Genomic DNA, 14948 nt, shown 5'->3' with positions numbered 1-14948 from the left:
AGAATAGCGAGCTTTGTTTGTACTTACAAGACATGCCGTGCTCCGCTACGGCACAATTGATGGGTACCGGTGAAGACGTGAAAACCAGAGCACGTACTATGAACTGTTGTCTGCTACATGTGAGAGAATCAGACAGGTTCTAGACAACTGGCACGGCACGGCCTACCATGTCACGGTGCTATGCAATTGAATCTCATTTGCTCCATGAGTTTTCCAATATTGATAGTTGTCCTCCCGTGTCTCGGCAAGTCGGTTGGACCTGTCATAAGGGAGCTTGCACTTTGCAACCGTGATGTATCAAACGAACAAAAACCTATGTAAGGTTTCCTGAACCTTTAGATCTATCCCTTCAGATCTATTAACCTTTGTCGGCAGCACAATACTTATTTCATTGGGATATTGATGGGATTCAGGAATAGGTACCATCAGCAGAGCATCTCAACCAAAGTAAATGCTGGGGTTAGACTCATTAATCTGACAGAGTACACATATACATGCATTCAATGATTTGAAGAAGTAACAGTTAACTATCTACACACAACGGGTAACAGACTATGCCTGCGTTACACTACGGCTTGCATTGTTGAGACATACAGCAATTCAACGCCAGCCGCACACCCGGAAACATATTGCTGCAAAAATTGAACAACATAACAATTAGCACTGTTGTTCGTATGACAATATTTCACTGGGAACGGGTGAAACCTTTGACAGGTGCTCAACAATAAGAGTTGGTGCCCAAAACCGATCACTGATATTGCAATATGTAGTATGATGGTGCAACATCAAGATGTGAGATAAGATAGGCGCCGAAGCGCGGGGTGCGTTCAAGCGTGCATGCATATGGTGACAATGTAAGTATTGCAACGTCTTCGCCCCTCCGAAAGCGAATGTTCGTTACATAACGTGTGGTAGAAGTAAACACATGGGATGGTTGATTCCCAACAGACAAGAACGAGCTAATGACAACCATTGTTTCCGATGTCCAGTTTAACATGACATCTACATAAGGACCTATCAAGAAACATTTTTTTCCCTACCACACGTTGAAGCGTATCCACACACGTCGCCATCACATTTATAACGTCCTCAGAAGTGTGACTCGCCATATACTTGCCAAGTCATTCTCAACTATACCTAGCCCCCAGGGCTTTGACGTTGGAGGTTTGGCAGGGTTTAGTTCATCAAATTGACCTTCGTAGGCAGTGACTCAGTTAAATTTGAGTGAGATCGACGAAGATCAGCAATACAGCCTATGAACAAAGGAACTCTACAACTACGATACGATATACCGGAAGACATACATACCTCCGCTTCTTCGCCAGATCATTCCAATTAAATGGGCAAAGAGAAGGAAAAGGAGGATAAGGAAATTTGAGACCGAAAGGGCTTACCGACATTACATTGACATTACTTACGGCCCGTTTCATGGGCGGTATCTGGTTGGTATTGGGACATGCGTAGGGATCAGAGATCAAGTAATCACGCAGAGGCATACCTGCGGGAGAGGCTGCAAAGGCGGCCGAGTGCAACGGCCACCGACCGTTTGGTATGGCGCACAGCCAAACGTGGCAGCAGGGCTTTATCCTGCGGCACGGAAGTGTTAGCAATCGGGGATGTGACTTACTGGGAGGTTTCTGGCACCTGCACAGGCAATGAGGTACCTGTTACCTGTCATTGGATGCCGGGGATGTGAGTGAGGCAGGGACTTGCAATACTGTAAAGCAGCTAGTACTAAGCATAGGAGAAGACGTGAGATAATGTACGCACTCGCAGTAGCAAGAGCCATTGGACAGGAAAGGATGGGCGCCATGAGTGAGGGAGTTTCAGAGAGGGGCACGCCGAGAGACAGGGCCCCAGCTTGCTGTGGCTGAGCCTGCAATGAGCGTGTATGCACGGATGGCGAGTTTCTGTGTTAGACATTATCAACGGAGGGGATGGTGTCGAGCGAGAGGGTGTACCTACAGATTCTGCATCTGAAGCGAGGGTGGGGCGATCACGAGCGAAACGACTGTAGACTCAGATATAGAAATCGCCAAGACCGTGCAGTCGTAATCTACGAGCATTACTTCGTGAGTTAATAACCTGAAAGCGATGGGTGTGGTATGCACAGAAGATCTGCACCGTGGTCCTGGTAGGGATGGAGTAAGTGAGTGTAGACGTCGCAAGGATTGAGAGACGCACCGACTCTACAATTAAAAGGATCCATGGTGCGAAAACGGGGAGGGAGGGGAGGGAGGGAGGGAGGAAAGGATGGCGACGAACAAAGTGTTCAGAATCCATTATCTTATCAATGGGAGTATGGCCCAAAATGGTTGAGGATATCCGGATCGAGAGTGAATCTGATCTCAAAGGGATCTGATCAAGAGTACAAACAAAAAACCAAACAAAAGCGGGCAGAAATATTGAAGATACGAGTAATGTGGCAGGCGCGACGTTCCCACGCAATAAAGGGGGTGACAGAAACCTTGTCAAGCAAGGTAATTGTCTATAATTCATGTACAGTAGCCAGTCCACCAAGTCAGTGAATTATGTCGGAAAAATCGATTTTGGGTTGCAACCGTAAAGTCCAAAAATGGTTTAAACGTCATTGAAGCAAGTTGCTAGCTGCTTGCAACCCCTCCAGCAACCATTAAGCGGGTTTTACTCAATTGCAGGCCATTCTAACCGGGTTGCAACGCGTTGTAACCCCCTTGCAACCTACTTTTAACTATGACTCTTCTCTTGGATCAGGTTACAAGCACCGCTCTGGGCCTTCCGGTTGCAAGCGGTTGTAAGGTCTCGCAAGCGCTTAGAACCGGGCTACAACCGATGTACAAGATTTGGGACATAGGACTCGCAGGCTCGGATGTGCCAGCACGCGTCAATTTGGCTTTATTTGGTCAAGTACTTGAGACTCCGCAAGGAACACGTTCTTCACTCTCACCATCCTACTTCCAGACGCGGGTGCAGGTGCCCCGTTCCGCAAATGCATGTATACAAGACACGCCTCCGCTGCTCTCCGGCACTCTGACGACGAAGGCATGGATTGCGCAAGCGCGTTATACAGGAGGGTGAGAACAACATACTATTTTGGCGGAACGAAACGTGAGACAGGCCCCGCAAAACTCCCACATATGTCTCTCCGGAAAAATCCAGAATTTCGCTCTCAAATATGACAAATTGAGGGTCCAAGTCTGGTCTCAGATATGACAACTCGGAGAGACCCCCATCACATGATAAGTATTCTGCGTGACATAATACTAATTATGTTAGACCCATGACCCATGCAAGTATGGCTACAAAGACGAAATTTATACCAGTGCAATCCCACCTACGTTCTCCTGTTATAATGTATGACTTGCAAGGGGATAGAAGCTAAAAAATAAATTCTCAGATATGTGACAAAATGAGGGGTCGAACTCGTACCCCTCGCGAGAAATTGTCACAGGCAGGAACATTACCCATTAAGCCACAACGACATGTTAAATTGTGCTCACAGTAAGTATATGACTACATAGCTCGTGTTCACACCCATTACTTAACACCTAGATGTCAGTTGTTTAGGATCGGCATATGTGGAGCACTAATCCAAGTTAAGGGTTAGATGTATACTAAGCCAGTTTTCATTGCATCGAGGCATTATTGTTGCCTTCCTCCACGAAGTAATCTAACTGGTATCGAGAAAGCATTGCAAAATCAATTGAGCAGACACGAAGGGTTCAATATCCTTTCAAGGTTTCCATCGTGGGATATAAGACTAAATCTGGGTACAACGGCTCCAATTGGCTCGGGTCAGAGGTAATCTGTTCCGGAACGCTAATTCTAGTCGGATAACCTGAAAAAAGTTTCAAGTGTTTGTCCAAGCCCCGGGTTTTACCCCACATCCGGCCAAAAAGTTCGGCCTCAACACCTACGTTGGAGGTCGGGCGCTGACACGCCCTCCCGCCCCAGGTTCCAACAACTACCACACTTCATTGACACCTCGCCGACCTCTCAAATATGACAAGTACGGAGAGACATCGGCGAAATTTTGTCCACCCGCCTCTCAGATATGACTAGGGCGGAGAGACCCTATTTCCTTATATGGGTTGAAAATATGACAACTGGCGGAGAGACCTTGGCAGGAGTTTCATGGGGCCTCGTGAGACATCGAATGTACAACACTATTATATACGAAGGACAAACAAAGAAAGCTGGAAACATAGGCAAAGTACAGGAGCGCGGAATCGTCGTAACAGTAGAACGTCTGGGCGCCGCCGTTGCCCTCCGAGCGGCGCATTTCGTTGGCAAGCCCGACCATGCCTACTACGAAAGTGGCGGACATGTTGCAGTAGGAGACATGAATCAGAGAGGTGAACCGCTGGAATGACTATGCAAGTGGGGTCGCAATCGCCCGTTTTAAACCGTCGATTGGCGAGGGGCACATATCGCCAAGGCCTCTTGAGGAGAATGTCTGTGAACAGGGGAGCCAGCATTGAATGAACCGCCAAGATGGATTATCAACCCACGTACATTCATGGCTTACGCATCACTACATTCAACAGGGGGCTTCTAGCAAAATTCGGCCGGATCTGTCCCCTCTCAGCGTCCACCAGTGAATCAAAACACGACCAAACGAATAACGGTAAGAAGGTTAACTATACGGGAAATGCCTTCGGGCCCCAAACACTCATGTAGCTTCACTGCCCCTAGTCGGGCTCTGTGTGACATGCACTCTGTGCAAGGCGTATTATCCGCGAGCCCAGCCACAAGCAAAATGTGAAGCAAAAACCTGAAGCAGGGGCCTGGGGGCACTTTGCACATGCATATCCACCCCGTAAATTGACAGAAAACCCATGTACATATCAAAACTACCATAGCCATAGATGTGATCCCCCGTGTGTTTGTAAAATTTTATATCTGCATAATAAATAACATCTGCTGCCAATGAAATGCTCTAAAAATGCTAGCTCTAAGCGTGTTCACCATGAGCATGTTCAAAGAGATCGGTTTAAGTAATGTGCATCTATAATGCAGCATACCCGGCTTGCTCAGTAAGTACATCATCATCACCCAGAAAATCCTCATCTTCTTCATGCTCGCCCTCATTGTCTGATCCTGCCTCATCTTCACTTCTCTCCTCATCAAACACAGACCAGCCATCATCCTCGGCTTCTAAATCTCCCAAATCTGCATCCTCATTGTCTGCATCCTCATCATCTGCATCCTCATTGTCACCCTCATTGTCCTTGTCTGACAGGACAATGCTCTCTTGCCTGCCATCAGCAAGCAAGACCGGGTCCAAGTGCCGGGTTACCACATGCCCAACTCCGCCTCCTCAAAACCTCATGAACATATCTTGATCAACAAACCTGATATTCTGTTAGACATAGATAGAATACACTTAGGATGACTCACATGTTCACGTAATAATGCAAGTATTCCAAGTCATTGGCACTATCCTTCGCACCAAAGTGCATGCGTGAGATGTTGCTTGGGATAGAGGGGCCTGTGATTTGGCCATGACTGAAACCGGGCAGAAGGTGTACACCACGAATGACAGTGTTGGGATCTATAAAATCCCAGCAAGCAGAAGTGCCGAGTGGATAAAACGCGAGACGAGGAAGGCGATGCGCCTCAAAGCCACAGGGATAACTTGAGTCAAACTCAAGCCATCGCACCAGCAGCACATCTACTTGTCGCTCGCTTGAGCGTTGCTCGGAGGCAAATTACACGTCAACATGGAAGATGTAGAGCAAACAAGCATACCAGTAGGGATGGGAATTGGAGTCGGGCTGCAAGTCCTGAGCCAAGACCATGAGATCAGCTCGTGAGCGTGGGTTGATAGTGTCCTGCTCCCGCCAAACATCATATGTAGTGTAGTTTATACGAAGTGTCTTGTGTTCATGAAGCCTGTTCTTGCTAATGATGAGTGCATCAAGCTGTTTGTCAGAATACTCAAAGTCCTCAACATCTTTTGAAGGTAAGTCAAGGGACTCGGGAGTGTCTCCTTGCTCTCGGAGGCGATCTAAGATATGGGTTTTCAAGCACTGAGTGAATGTCTGCAGTATCATTGAGATAAACATGTTGTCAAAGGTACTAGATACAAAACTCACTGATTTGTCTATGCCAAGGGACTCGTTCATAACAGTGATCATATTGGAGACCGAGATGTAATTTCGGGACTCGCTAGATATCCAGTAGTGGCTTTGAGGGTCTGTTAGATTTGAGGGGGTGGGCAAATCTGCATTGGCCTCGTTTGATTCACTGCCCTCTGAGTCTGGAGAAGACGTCTTCTCCAGATAGTTATTGAGCTTATCAAAAAAACAAAAATGAGAACGAGACTCAAGGTGCGTTAGGGACTTGATCATGAGATTGTGCTTCTTGGGTGTTTTCTTATAGCGTCACTTTGGTGTGCAGTGTGCAAGCTCACTCTGCAGTTGAGGCAGATGTTAGTGCAGGGGTCGGCAATATACACATAATTATCAGTAGTTCCATAGCGGTGAATGTTTTTGATGTAGTCCCCGAGAACGTGAAACTTGTAAATCTCCAAGTTTAACTCCTTGCGGTGGTTGCTCTTTTCAATGATAGCTGCGCTTGAGGATGACTGAGCAACTCTTGCAGCTGCTTGTCATCCTCTAGCTGCTGTTTCTGGTGGAAGTTCCTTGGTATCATACGAAGGACAAACCTCTTGCTTGAACTTGCGCAGAGTTGCACCCAGAGATGAGGTAGATGCCTCAAAGATCTCAAGAGTATCGTCAGTATGGAGGCGTAATTTGGCGTGAGCATGCCAATTGCACAGCTCGAATAGAGTATCCAGCAAGATCTTCTTGTCTCGACGTGGTTTCTCGGAGAAGATACCCTAAAAAACGGGAATAGAACACTAGAAACATGTCAGTTATTGTACAGTAGTAAGGACGTTCGCCAACCTGGAGGAGATCTTCAAAATCTTGAGCTGCTAGCTTCTTCATTGCACAAACGTTCCTCTGGAATCTACAGATTGTTTGCTTTCCAAACATTGGGATTTTACGATACCTAGACCACTTTTAGTGTGGTAAACTAGGAATATACTAAATACATACCGGTCATTCACATCCTGCACTGCAGTGCCTCCAAGAGACATGACCATTCGGACAAGGTGGATAAACACAGCCTTCCATACGCTGAGCTCAAACTCATGCAGCAAGTCAACAGGGAATAGTTCAAAATAGTTGATGCCATGCAGGAGCAAAGGCTCCAAAAATGCATTCTAAAAAGTGGTAGTTAATGACAAATTTATGAGACAGATACTAGGAGAAAACTTGCTCTGGTGGGCACATACAACTGATCACCCAGAAGCGATGTCACTGCTTTTGAGTTGACTGAACAACCCTTTTTAAAGATCCGTGTGCGAGCCTTTTCAACAAGATTCTGGCGATGAATACTGTCAATCCGAGCTCTTGATACCCTCATCCTCATATCAAGTTTCATTCCCATCTTTGCAAGCTGACCCATGAGGATAAGACATCGTGGACATGGCGCTCGTCCCAGATTTTTAATAGAGCATAGTATAGCCCTATACAATTAGTCCAATTAGTTAGATAAACATTGTATTGCAGACAACTCACTTCTCAGGGTAATCACCAGTGTATGTGCATATTTGGATAAGTGCTTGGAGAACAATATCATCGCTGCATTTTCTGAGAATACCATCTTTATATGCACACTGGAAATCCTCATCACGAAGCAGCAGTGCCCATACAGCATGAACAAGTTCGCGTTTCATGTGTGTGTGCACATCCTTTGTGGGTGGCTTCTTGTAAATTTCAGTGTAGGTGTTCTGCCATCTGTCGGGAAGCTCCAATTGATCGTGTTAGTATGCCACCATAATAATAAAAACAAGTAAGACACACCTTTGGAATATACGCAAGATGATGACACACCTTCATTGTAGGCTTAGCACAAATGTACTTTGACTGGTTCCCAATAAACAAGTAGATAGGCCATAGACTGGCATCACCAAAATTTGAGAGAAGTGTCGCATCAAATGAAAGCATGATTGGGACAACAATGTGCTCGTAATTGTTGCCAGCAGAGTTTGGTACACCATTAACTTCATGGTATGCCTCCAGAACAGCGTCAGAGCTATATAGCTCTGAGTAAACCCGGAGATCATGACCATCTGCTGACTTCCAGCGCTGTTCAAAAGGGGTAGTGTTATATGTGGCAAACACAGAGTCTCTGAGAGCTGATTTCATGATGTCGGAGATTTTTTGATGAAAGAAGTCCACTGTCAGCTTGGGAGCATTATCCTCGCCTCCAGCACGTGCACAGCCTTCAAATGGAAGGGCAATCTTGAGAGAAGACTTGTACCAACCATGCTCCTCACAAAAAGCATTGTCTTTTGTCTGTAAAAACCTGTCAAGACGATGTTTCTCTGCAGCTGGATCAAAGCTAGAAAGCTCTTCTGGCTTGAACAGTGGGTGCTGAATGAGTACTGAGCCCAACCACTTTAGATCACTTTTGGACTTTTGGCCAGTGCCTGCCTCACCATAAGCCATGAGCATTCCAGCCGAGGGACTAGAAAATGGTGCCATGACTTCAGCTCAATCAAGGTCTGCAGGCTGAGGTTTGCCCGAGCGATCTAGAAGGTTGGAGGTAGGCTACTTAGGTATCTTTTTCTGGAGTAGAGGGGAATCAGAGACAAGCTGTAATGTATCTGGAGGGTCATGTGTCGGCATGGAGGGATATACACGATATAAACCAAAGTTATTGGGTGTTGTAGTGAATTTGGTTGTAGGCACTGCAGAATGAGCATGTGCAGGGGAAGGTGAATGACTTGGGGATACAGAGGGAGCATGAGAGGGGAAGGAATGTCTCTGAACGCTTGACAAAAGTCTTGGAACCGCACGGGCAGACAAACAGATCATCCGGTCCATGTCAAGTTATGTACCTATTGAGCAACCATAGATATTAACACAGAATAGCAGTGTAAAAATTTTAACATACCAGCTCAGGATCTGGATCCCTCATACTAATATCTTTGTCCTCAGGTACATTTAGAGAATCAGGTATCTCAGAAAGTCCGGTGCTTTCGTGCTCTGGAAGCAATGGGAAGTTTGCTGCTGCTGCAGCTTCATAGAACTAGTGTTGTTCTTGGCTCGGCTTGGCCTGAAAGCCACTGGCTTTGGCTTGGCTTCAAGTCGCTTTTGGCCTGACCAAATCTCAAGCCAAGCCAAAGTTATTGGCTTGTGGCTTGGCTCTGGCTTGGCTTGGCTTAAGCCATGGCTTTTGTATGGTACTTTAACTACACTACAAATTTACTTACAAATTATAGCTGAATGCTTTAATTGCAGGTTAACCCTTGTATAGTGGTAAATACCATATGCTTGTGAGTAACTGCTTTTAGATATGCTTGATATGAGCCTCGCTAAGTCCTTATGAGAACACTTGTTTATGCCTAAGCACCTGACTATGAGTAAAACATAGTAACTAATCCTCAAGAAATTACCTAATCCTATAATACAAAGCTAAGTCTTGACAACACTAGCTCAACAAAACTAACCATTGATGGAATTAATCCTTAACAGGGCTAACCCTTGACAGAAACAACATTTAACTGAAATAGTCCTTGGCAGATCATAAGTGTCTTGTTGGCAATCCAAATAAACATGAAAGTGATGGGGCATAATTTCTGTTAAGCACTAGGGAGTATATTGAGTATCAGGCTTTCTACTGAGCACTGGCCATAGACCTACTAGTACAATAGCTATACCAAGGATAAGGTCTATTCAGGATTATTACTACTACACATTAGTTTTATAAATGGTTAGTTCTTCCAAAAAACAGATTCTGTCAAGAGTTGGGTATGTTTTGAGAGACAGCATAGTCAAGGATCACTTCTGATAATTTAGTAGTCTCATCAAAGAATAGCCTAGTGCAGGGTCAATCACCATTGATGAAGACTTAGGCTTTAAACTATTTAGCTCTAGAGGACAAACTCCCAACACTGACTTTTCCACAGTCACAAACAAGTGTGGTCTGCAAGTTACACAAGGATTAGATAAAGGATAGCTGTACAAGGTTTACAAAACTATCAAACTAGCTAACATCAACTGTAATTACTGATATATAGTATTATAATAAATGTCTAACAAAGCCATGGCCTATCAGCTTGGCTTTGGCCTGGCTTGGTGGTGAAGCCAGGCCAACAATGCTTGGCCCGGTACTGGCTTTGGCCTGGCCTGGCTTGACCTGAAACCTGGCTTGGCTTGGCCTGGCTTTGGCTTTGGCTTTTAGGCCAGGCCAGGAACAACACTATTCGCATCAGACACCAATGTCTGGGGACCACTGTTGCCCCACTCCGTTAACAGAAGCGCTGCTCATTCAGATGTTGTCATCGACCATTTGGCTTGGGCTTGGAACTGGGAGTACCCTACCGGGACTTGGTAGCATAATGAATATTATTTTAGCTTGTGGCCAGCCCACGCATGAACCTATCACAACACTATTCTCTCTCTAAGTGTGGGACTTAATTTTGGAGTGCAGCGACAGCTCTGCCTTGTAGAGTTGATGCTGCAGGGGCACTCCATTTGGATGGACCTGCCTTTTGGCACCATCCGACTCCGATGGAGCATACACAGCAGCTCGGGTGCGATGGTCCGCACTACAAGGTGAGCCCCTGCTCTATCTAACCTCCCACCTTGCCCTCATCACATTTCTATCTTGCAGAAACCAAGCAGATTCCTGCAATCAGCTTTCATCAACAACACCATGACCTCAATGGTTCGCAAGATGACAGGCTTGCGCATTCAATACATCCAGCCAAAGGGTGCAGTGGTTCTCGCAATGCTCGTTGTACGTCTCTCTCCTTAACTGGCTATTGTTTTCTAATAAATGCCCAGGTTGAACGCGCTTTCACCAGCTACAGGACAGGCACTCAGTGCGATGTGCAGATGTTCTTGCACAAGAGGTTTGAGACAGCAACTCATCAGTACCAATGAGTCGTTGATGGGATCGCGGGTCACCACTGGCCAGCGCTCCTCAGTGCCTGGGGGGTTAACTGACGAGGAAGAACCTGCAGCTCATGTTGCAACTATAGACAACAACTCCTTTTCGAACACGCACCGCTTCCTGATGCCGTCGAGCAGTCCGGCTCCGGAAGATTAGATCAGTGGCATTCACAATTTATGCTTTTTTCTTCGAATTATAGATGCATTTTGCTCTTTGCTTAGAATTAGACTTGTTGAGCTTTTGATATCACAATAGACTGGTTTTGACTTGCTATGCCTTGTAGAGGCTCTATGATATCTTACCGTCAAAATATGGTGGTATTACAATGTTATACAAGCTAAGCCAAGTTTGCGGGAGCTCAAAACAGGAACTTCGAAGTTCCTAATGTTGCACATTTGCTGACAAGCATGATGTGCGGGCAGTCGAAGCTGGCGGCACATTACTTCGCTGGCAATCGTGATCACACAGGCGTGGGCGAGCCGGCGGGATGCTATTGCACGATCACTCGCAATCAGATTCATCAGGACCCCCAAATGCCCACCTAGAAGTCTGAGGTTAGAACCCGGGGCGGACGGGTGCATCAGCACCTGACCTCCGAGGTAGAACCTGGGGCTGAGGCCCAAATTTTGGCAAGATGTTGGGGGTAGAACCCGGGGCGAGTAGGTCTCGCAGGCCGACGTCAGAGGTCAAACCTGGGGTCGGGGTGGGTGCAGTAGCCCCAAAAAGGACCGCATGTAATCCCTATAGAGGTAGGACTTGGACAAAATTTTGACATGTTCTCTGTGTTATCCTATCAAAATCGGCGGTCTGAGGCAATAATGTTCCCAATCTAAGCCAAATGGAGCCATTGTACCCAGAGTTAGTCCTCTATCCCATGGTCTAGTGATTCTAGTGCCTCGAGGCTCGAGCAACTAAGTAATATTAGGTCTACAGAGTTTATCATGTTTTCTCAAGGCCAGTAAGGATGATGCTTACATGGTAGCTTATATTAATAGCTCTACTGTTTCATACACGGTGTTTTGGAACCAGGGAAAGCAAGGAGAAACCCAATCCATATTTTCGAGTTCACCACTTGAGCATGAACCTAATTGGTACTTGACCACAAACCGCAACAAATGGTCGCTAAGTTGAGTGGTGGAGGTAATGGGTGTGAACTCTGTGAGCGACTCCTAAGGCGCGAGCCCAAGAAACCAACACACGCAGGAACCACAGAAGAAGGTAGACGACGAAGCCCTGTACAGGACGATGACGAGAGGAAAGGCGGGGCGGGATTGACTGCTCGCTGACGTGGCAAGACTAGGTGTAGAGCTGTTAGGAGGGATTCCCACAAGAATTCACTTAGAGTCTTGGGGCGTAGATTGCTCAGACTATATACAAGTACAGGTTGTTTGGTCAAGCCAAACAGACTAGCTAATATGGTAATGACTGTGTGCGCACAGACCAAGCAGTGCAAGGTACTACTACTAATGGTTAACGAGTGACATATGTGTGATGTTAGTTATGACGTGTTGATGACGCGTTTGTGACATCATGATGATATCATAAAGATTATCCGGGAATGTCATAGAATGATTATGTAAGCCGGTAATGTAAAGTAGCTGAGCCGGGTCATGTGACCGGTTATTGAAGTAGCCGGTCACGTGACCGAATAAAGTAAAGTGAAGCGGAATGACTGCGCACTTCACGAGTTCCTGTTGTGATCGTAAGTATCATGACTGGTCGTGATTGTTCGTAAATACGATCGCGACAAACTCGAGCTATGTATTGATATATTGCAATTGGGAGCGCATCAGGAAAGCCATTGTGGCGAGGGCACGGGTTCGACCCCTTGTTTTGTCAAAATTTTAAAAAAAATAATTACTAGTATTATATACCACTAACAACGCCAAAATTGTCCTTGTTTGCGTTTGTGGGGTGAAAAAATGCGATTTTGACGGCTCTATAGCCCAAATTTGGGGGTCCAGATGTCCAGGAGAAAACCCGGGGTTTGGTCCTAGACTTGTGACCTGTCTCTTCTTATGTGGCCTAATAAGGCAACAAGCCAGGGGCTCTCGCATCAGAGAGACTGGGACAAAATGTCAACACGCTGGCAGGCGACCAACAGAGTTCGAACTTTTGACCGTGCCGTGGCTGCCGAGCCCCTGTCTCGCAATCACGATGCCTCTGAATGTGCTCGCCTGCCTCACTAACACATATATCCCTCGCACTTATGACAGTACCAGGTACACTTATCCTTTATATTATATTTAATTGTAATATTAGACATATACCTGAGCCTCTGTCTAACAGTGAACACGATTTGCACAAGAAACTCCCACAATCTTTCATCAACAGCCTCACTTTAGAGCAAATCAAGACCATTTTTCGGGCAATTATCTGGTTCAACGCACACCTTTCAGGTAAAAGAACTCTTCTGCAGTTTCAGGTAGAAGCTGCCACTTCAGTCACCCCGGGTATCCACCCCTATAAGGTGTGTTTCGCCCACCTAAATTCTGTACCTGTAAGGTGCTCACCCATGGTGATGATCCCTTGTACTCACGGATGATCCACGTCCACCCCGTGGATCTCCTCCAACTCGCCTGTATACACATCAAAGGTTCATAGGATGCACCTCAGTCACCCTGGAGGAGTAGATCCTTTTGTGGATGTCCCATTCCACTAAGGTCGTCCTGCGTTTGGTGGTGGATACCCAGCGTGATCATCCAGGATGTCTGGGGTCCCCCCTCTATGGCGATAATATATGCTTTATTTTCACTGTTTGGTATTTATTGTAAAAGAACCAAATCGACATACACATGATGTTAGAGCACTGTTCTTCACAATACTTACGGCGCTCACTACATATCGCCTGCTGTTGCTATTTTCGGAGCAGGAAACCGCCGTCAAGTCAAACATGATACTTGAGTACTATTGCATGTACCAGAATATCTCCTCTGTCATTTAAACATATTTGAGTACTGTGAACATAACGACAGAATATTCCACGCGACGCACTTATGCTCAGCAGACATCATTAGTCCTGTGAATATTCTATTGGAGGATATCCACAGGGTCTTCCACCGTCTCGATGGGTCATCCATTCGGTGACTGAATGAGGGGACCAAGGATGTCCATGGAAGCCCTGTGCATATACATGGTTAACCACGACCACACCTCGAACATCCTCAAAGTACCAATCCAGACCTCGATGATCCCCACTGGTCATTAAGCTGCCAGAAACAAACATCTGGATATCCACCGGCATGCTCCAGATTACCACCCTGATTATCCACTGCCCTCTGCACGGTGGAGTGGACGTCCCAGGTGCGAGGAGTGGATATACGTACTAGCGTGGAGGACATCCACCGGTGGCCTTGGAAGTTGCCCAAGGGATATCCCCATGAGTATCCCTATGGTGTGAGTAACCGTCACAGGGCACAGGACATTCGCAGGCGTCCCGTAAACAACCCGCAGGATTATCCCCATCACCACGCCGTCATGTAGACAATCAGTAGATACCCACTGAACATGTCTGGATGCCCCACTGGGGCTTTGTAGTCCGGGCATGGGATATCCATACGTCCATGAATAATCGTACCAGCACAGCTATAGCAAAGGAAGGCCTGCAAAGAGTGACACTGGTTAACCACCGGTCGTATCTGGAGGTCCCCCGACAGTTACAATAGAAGAATCCGCACCTTTATATTCATAGGAAATGGACCTAATGAGTGATGGATATCCAGCAAAGCATAATGGATGAACCATGCTACCTTCGCCACGCGAAAGGTAGGATCCACCCTCACAGATTCTGAATTCACAACAAAGTACATACTATTCCCGTGTCCAAGTCGGCTGCGCTTGACATACGGCGTGGCAGGGCTGTTAAATATATGTACTGTGCTAATCAGGATTGAAATCAGGGTGAAGAAGGGAAGATATGTGGTCCGGCCTCAAAAGGATCCATTCCCCACTCTGCTTCTGACTCGTCTTCAGAATCAAAGAAGACATCCTCTTCA

General features: G+C 46.4%; 3 protein-coding genes across 3 annotated transcripts; 1 reads left to right on the top strand and 2 right to left on the bottom strand.

Moving 5' to 3' along the window:
• Window positions 1-5690: 5690 nt before the first annotated feature.
• Window positions 5691-6035, bottom strand: CONPUDRAFT_59092 (uncharacterized protein; the record flags this gene model as incomplete). Its single annotated transcript, XM_007772230.1, has 1 exon — window positions 5691-6035. The coding sequence occupies one exon, from the start codon at window positions 6033-6035 to the stop codon at window positions 5691-5693; it is 345 nt and encodes a 114-aa protein (XP_007770420.1).
• An 893-nt stretch (window positions 6036-6928) lies between these two features.
• On the bottom strand, window positions 6929-8501 carry CONPUDRAFT_59130 (uncharacterized protein; the record flags this gene model as incomplete). Its single annotated transcript, XM_007772231.1, has 4 exons — window positions 6929-7195; window positions 7252-7516; window positions 7569-7798; window positions 7854-8501. 4 exons carry the CDS (start codon window positions 8499-8501, stop codon window positions 6929-6931), a joined length of 1410 nt encoding a protein of 469 aa, XP_007770421.1.
• A 2067-nt stretch (window positions 8502-10568) lies between these two features.
• Window positions 10569-10943, top strand: CONPUDRAFT_155606 (uncharacterized protein; the record flags this gene model as incomplete). The annotated part of the gene is made up of 3 exons (XM_007772468.1): window positions 10569-10613; window positions 10672-10797; window positions 10845-10943. 3 exons carry the CDS (start codon window positions 10569-10571, stop codon window positions 10941-10943), a joined length of 270 nt encoding a protein of 89 aa, XP_007770658.1.
• Between the last annotated feature and the right edge of the window lie 4005 nt (window positions 10944-14948).

This window comes from Coniophora puteana (assembly GCF_000271625.1).
Source record: "Coniophora puteana RWD-64-598 SS2 unplaced genomic scaffold CONPUscaffold_9, whole genome shotgun sequence".
NCBI classification, from domain to species: domain Eukaryota; kingdom Fungi; phylum Basidiomycota; class Agaricomycetes; order Boletales; family Coniophoraceae; genus Coniophora; species Coniophora puteana.
The sequence above is the reverse complement of the archived record's forward strand: the minus strand, read 5'-3'. Positions and strand labels throughout refer to the sequence as shown.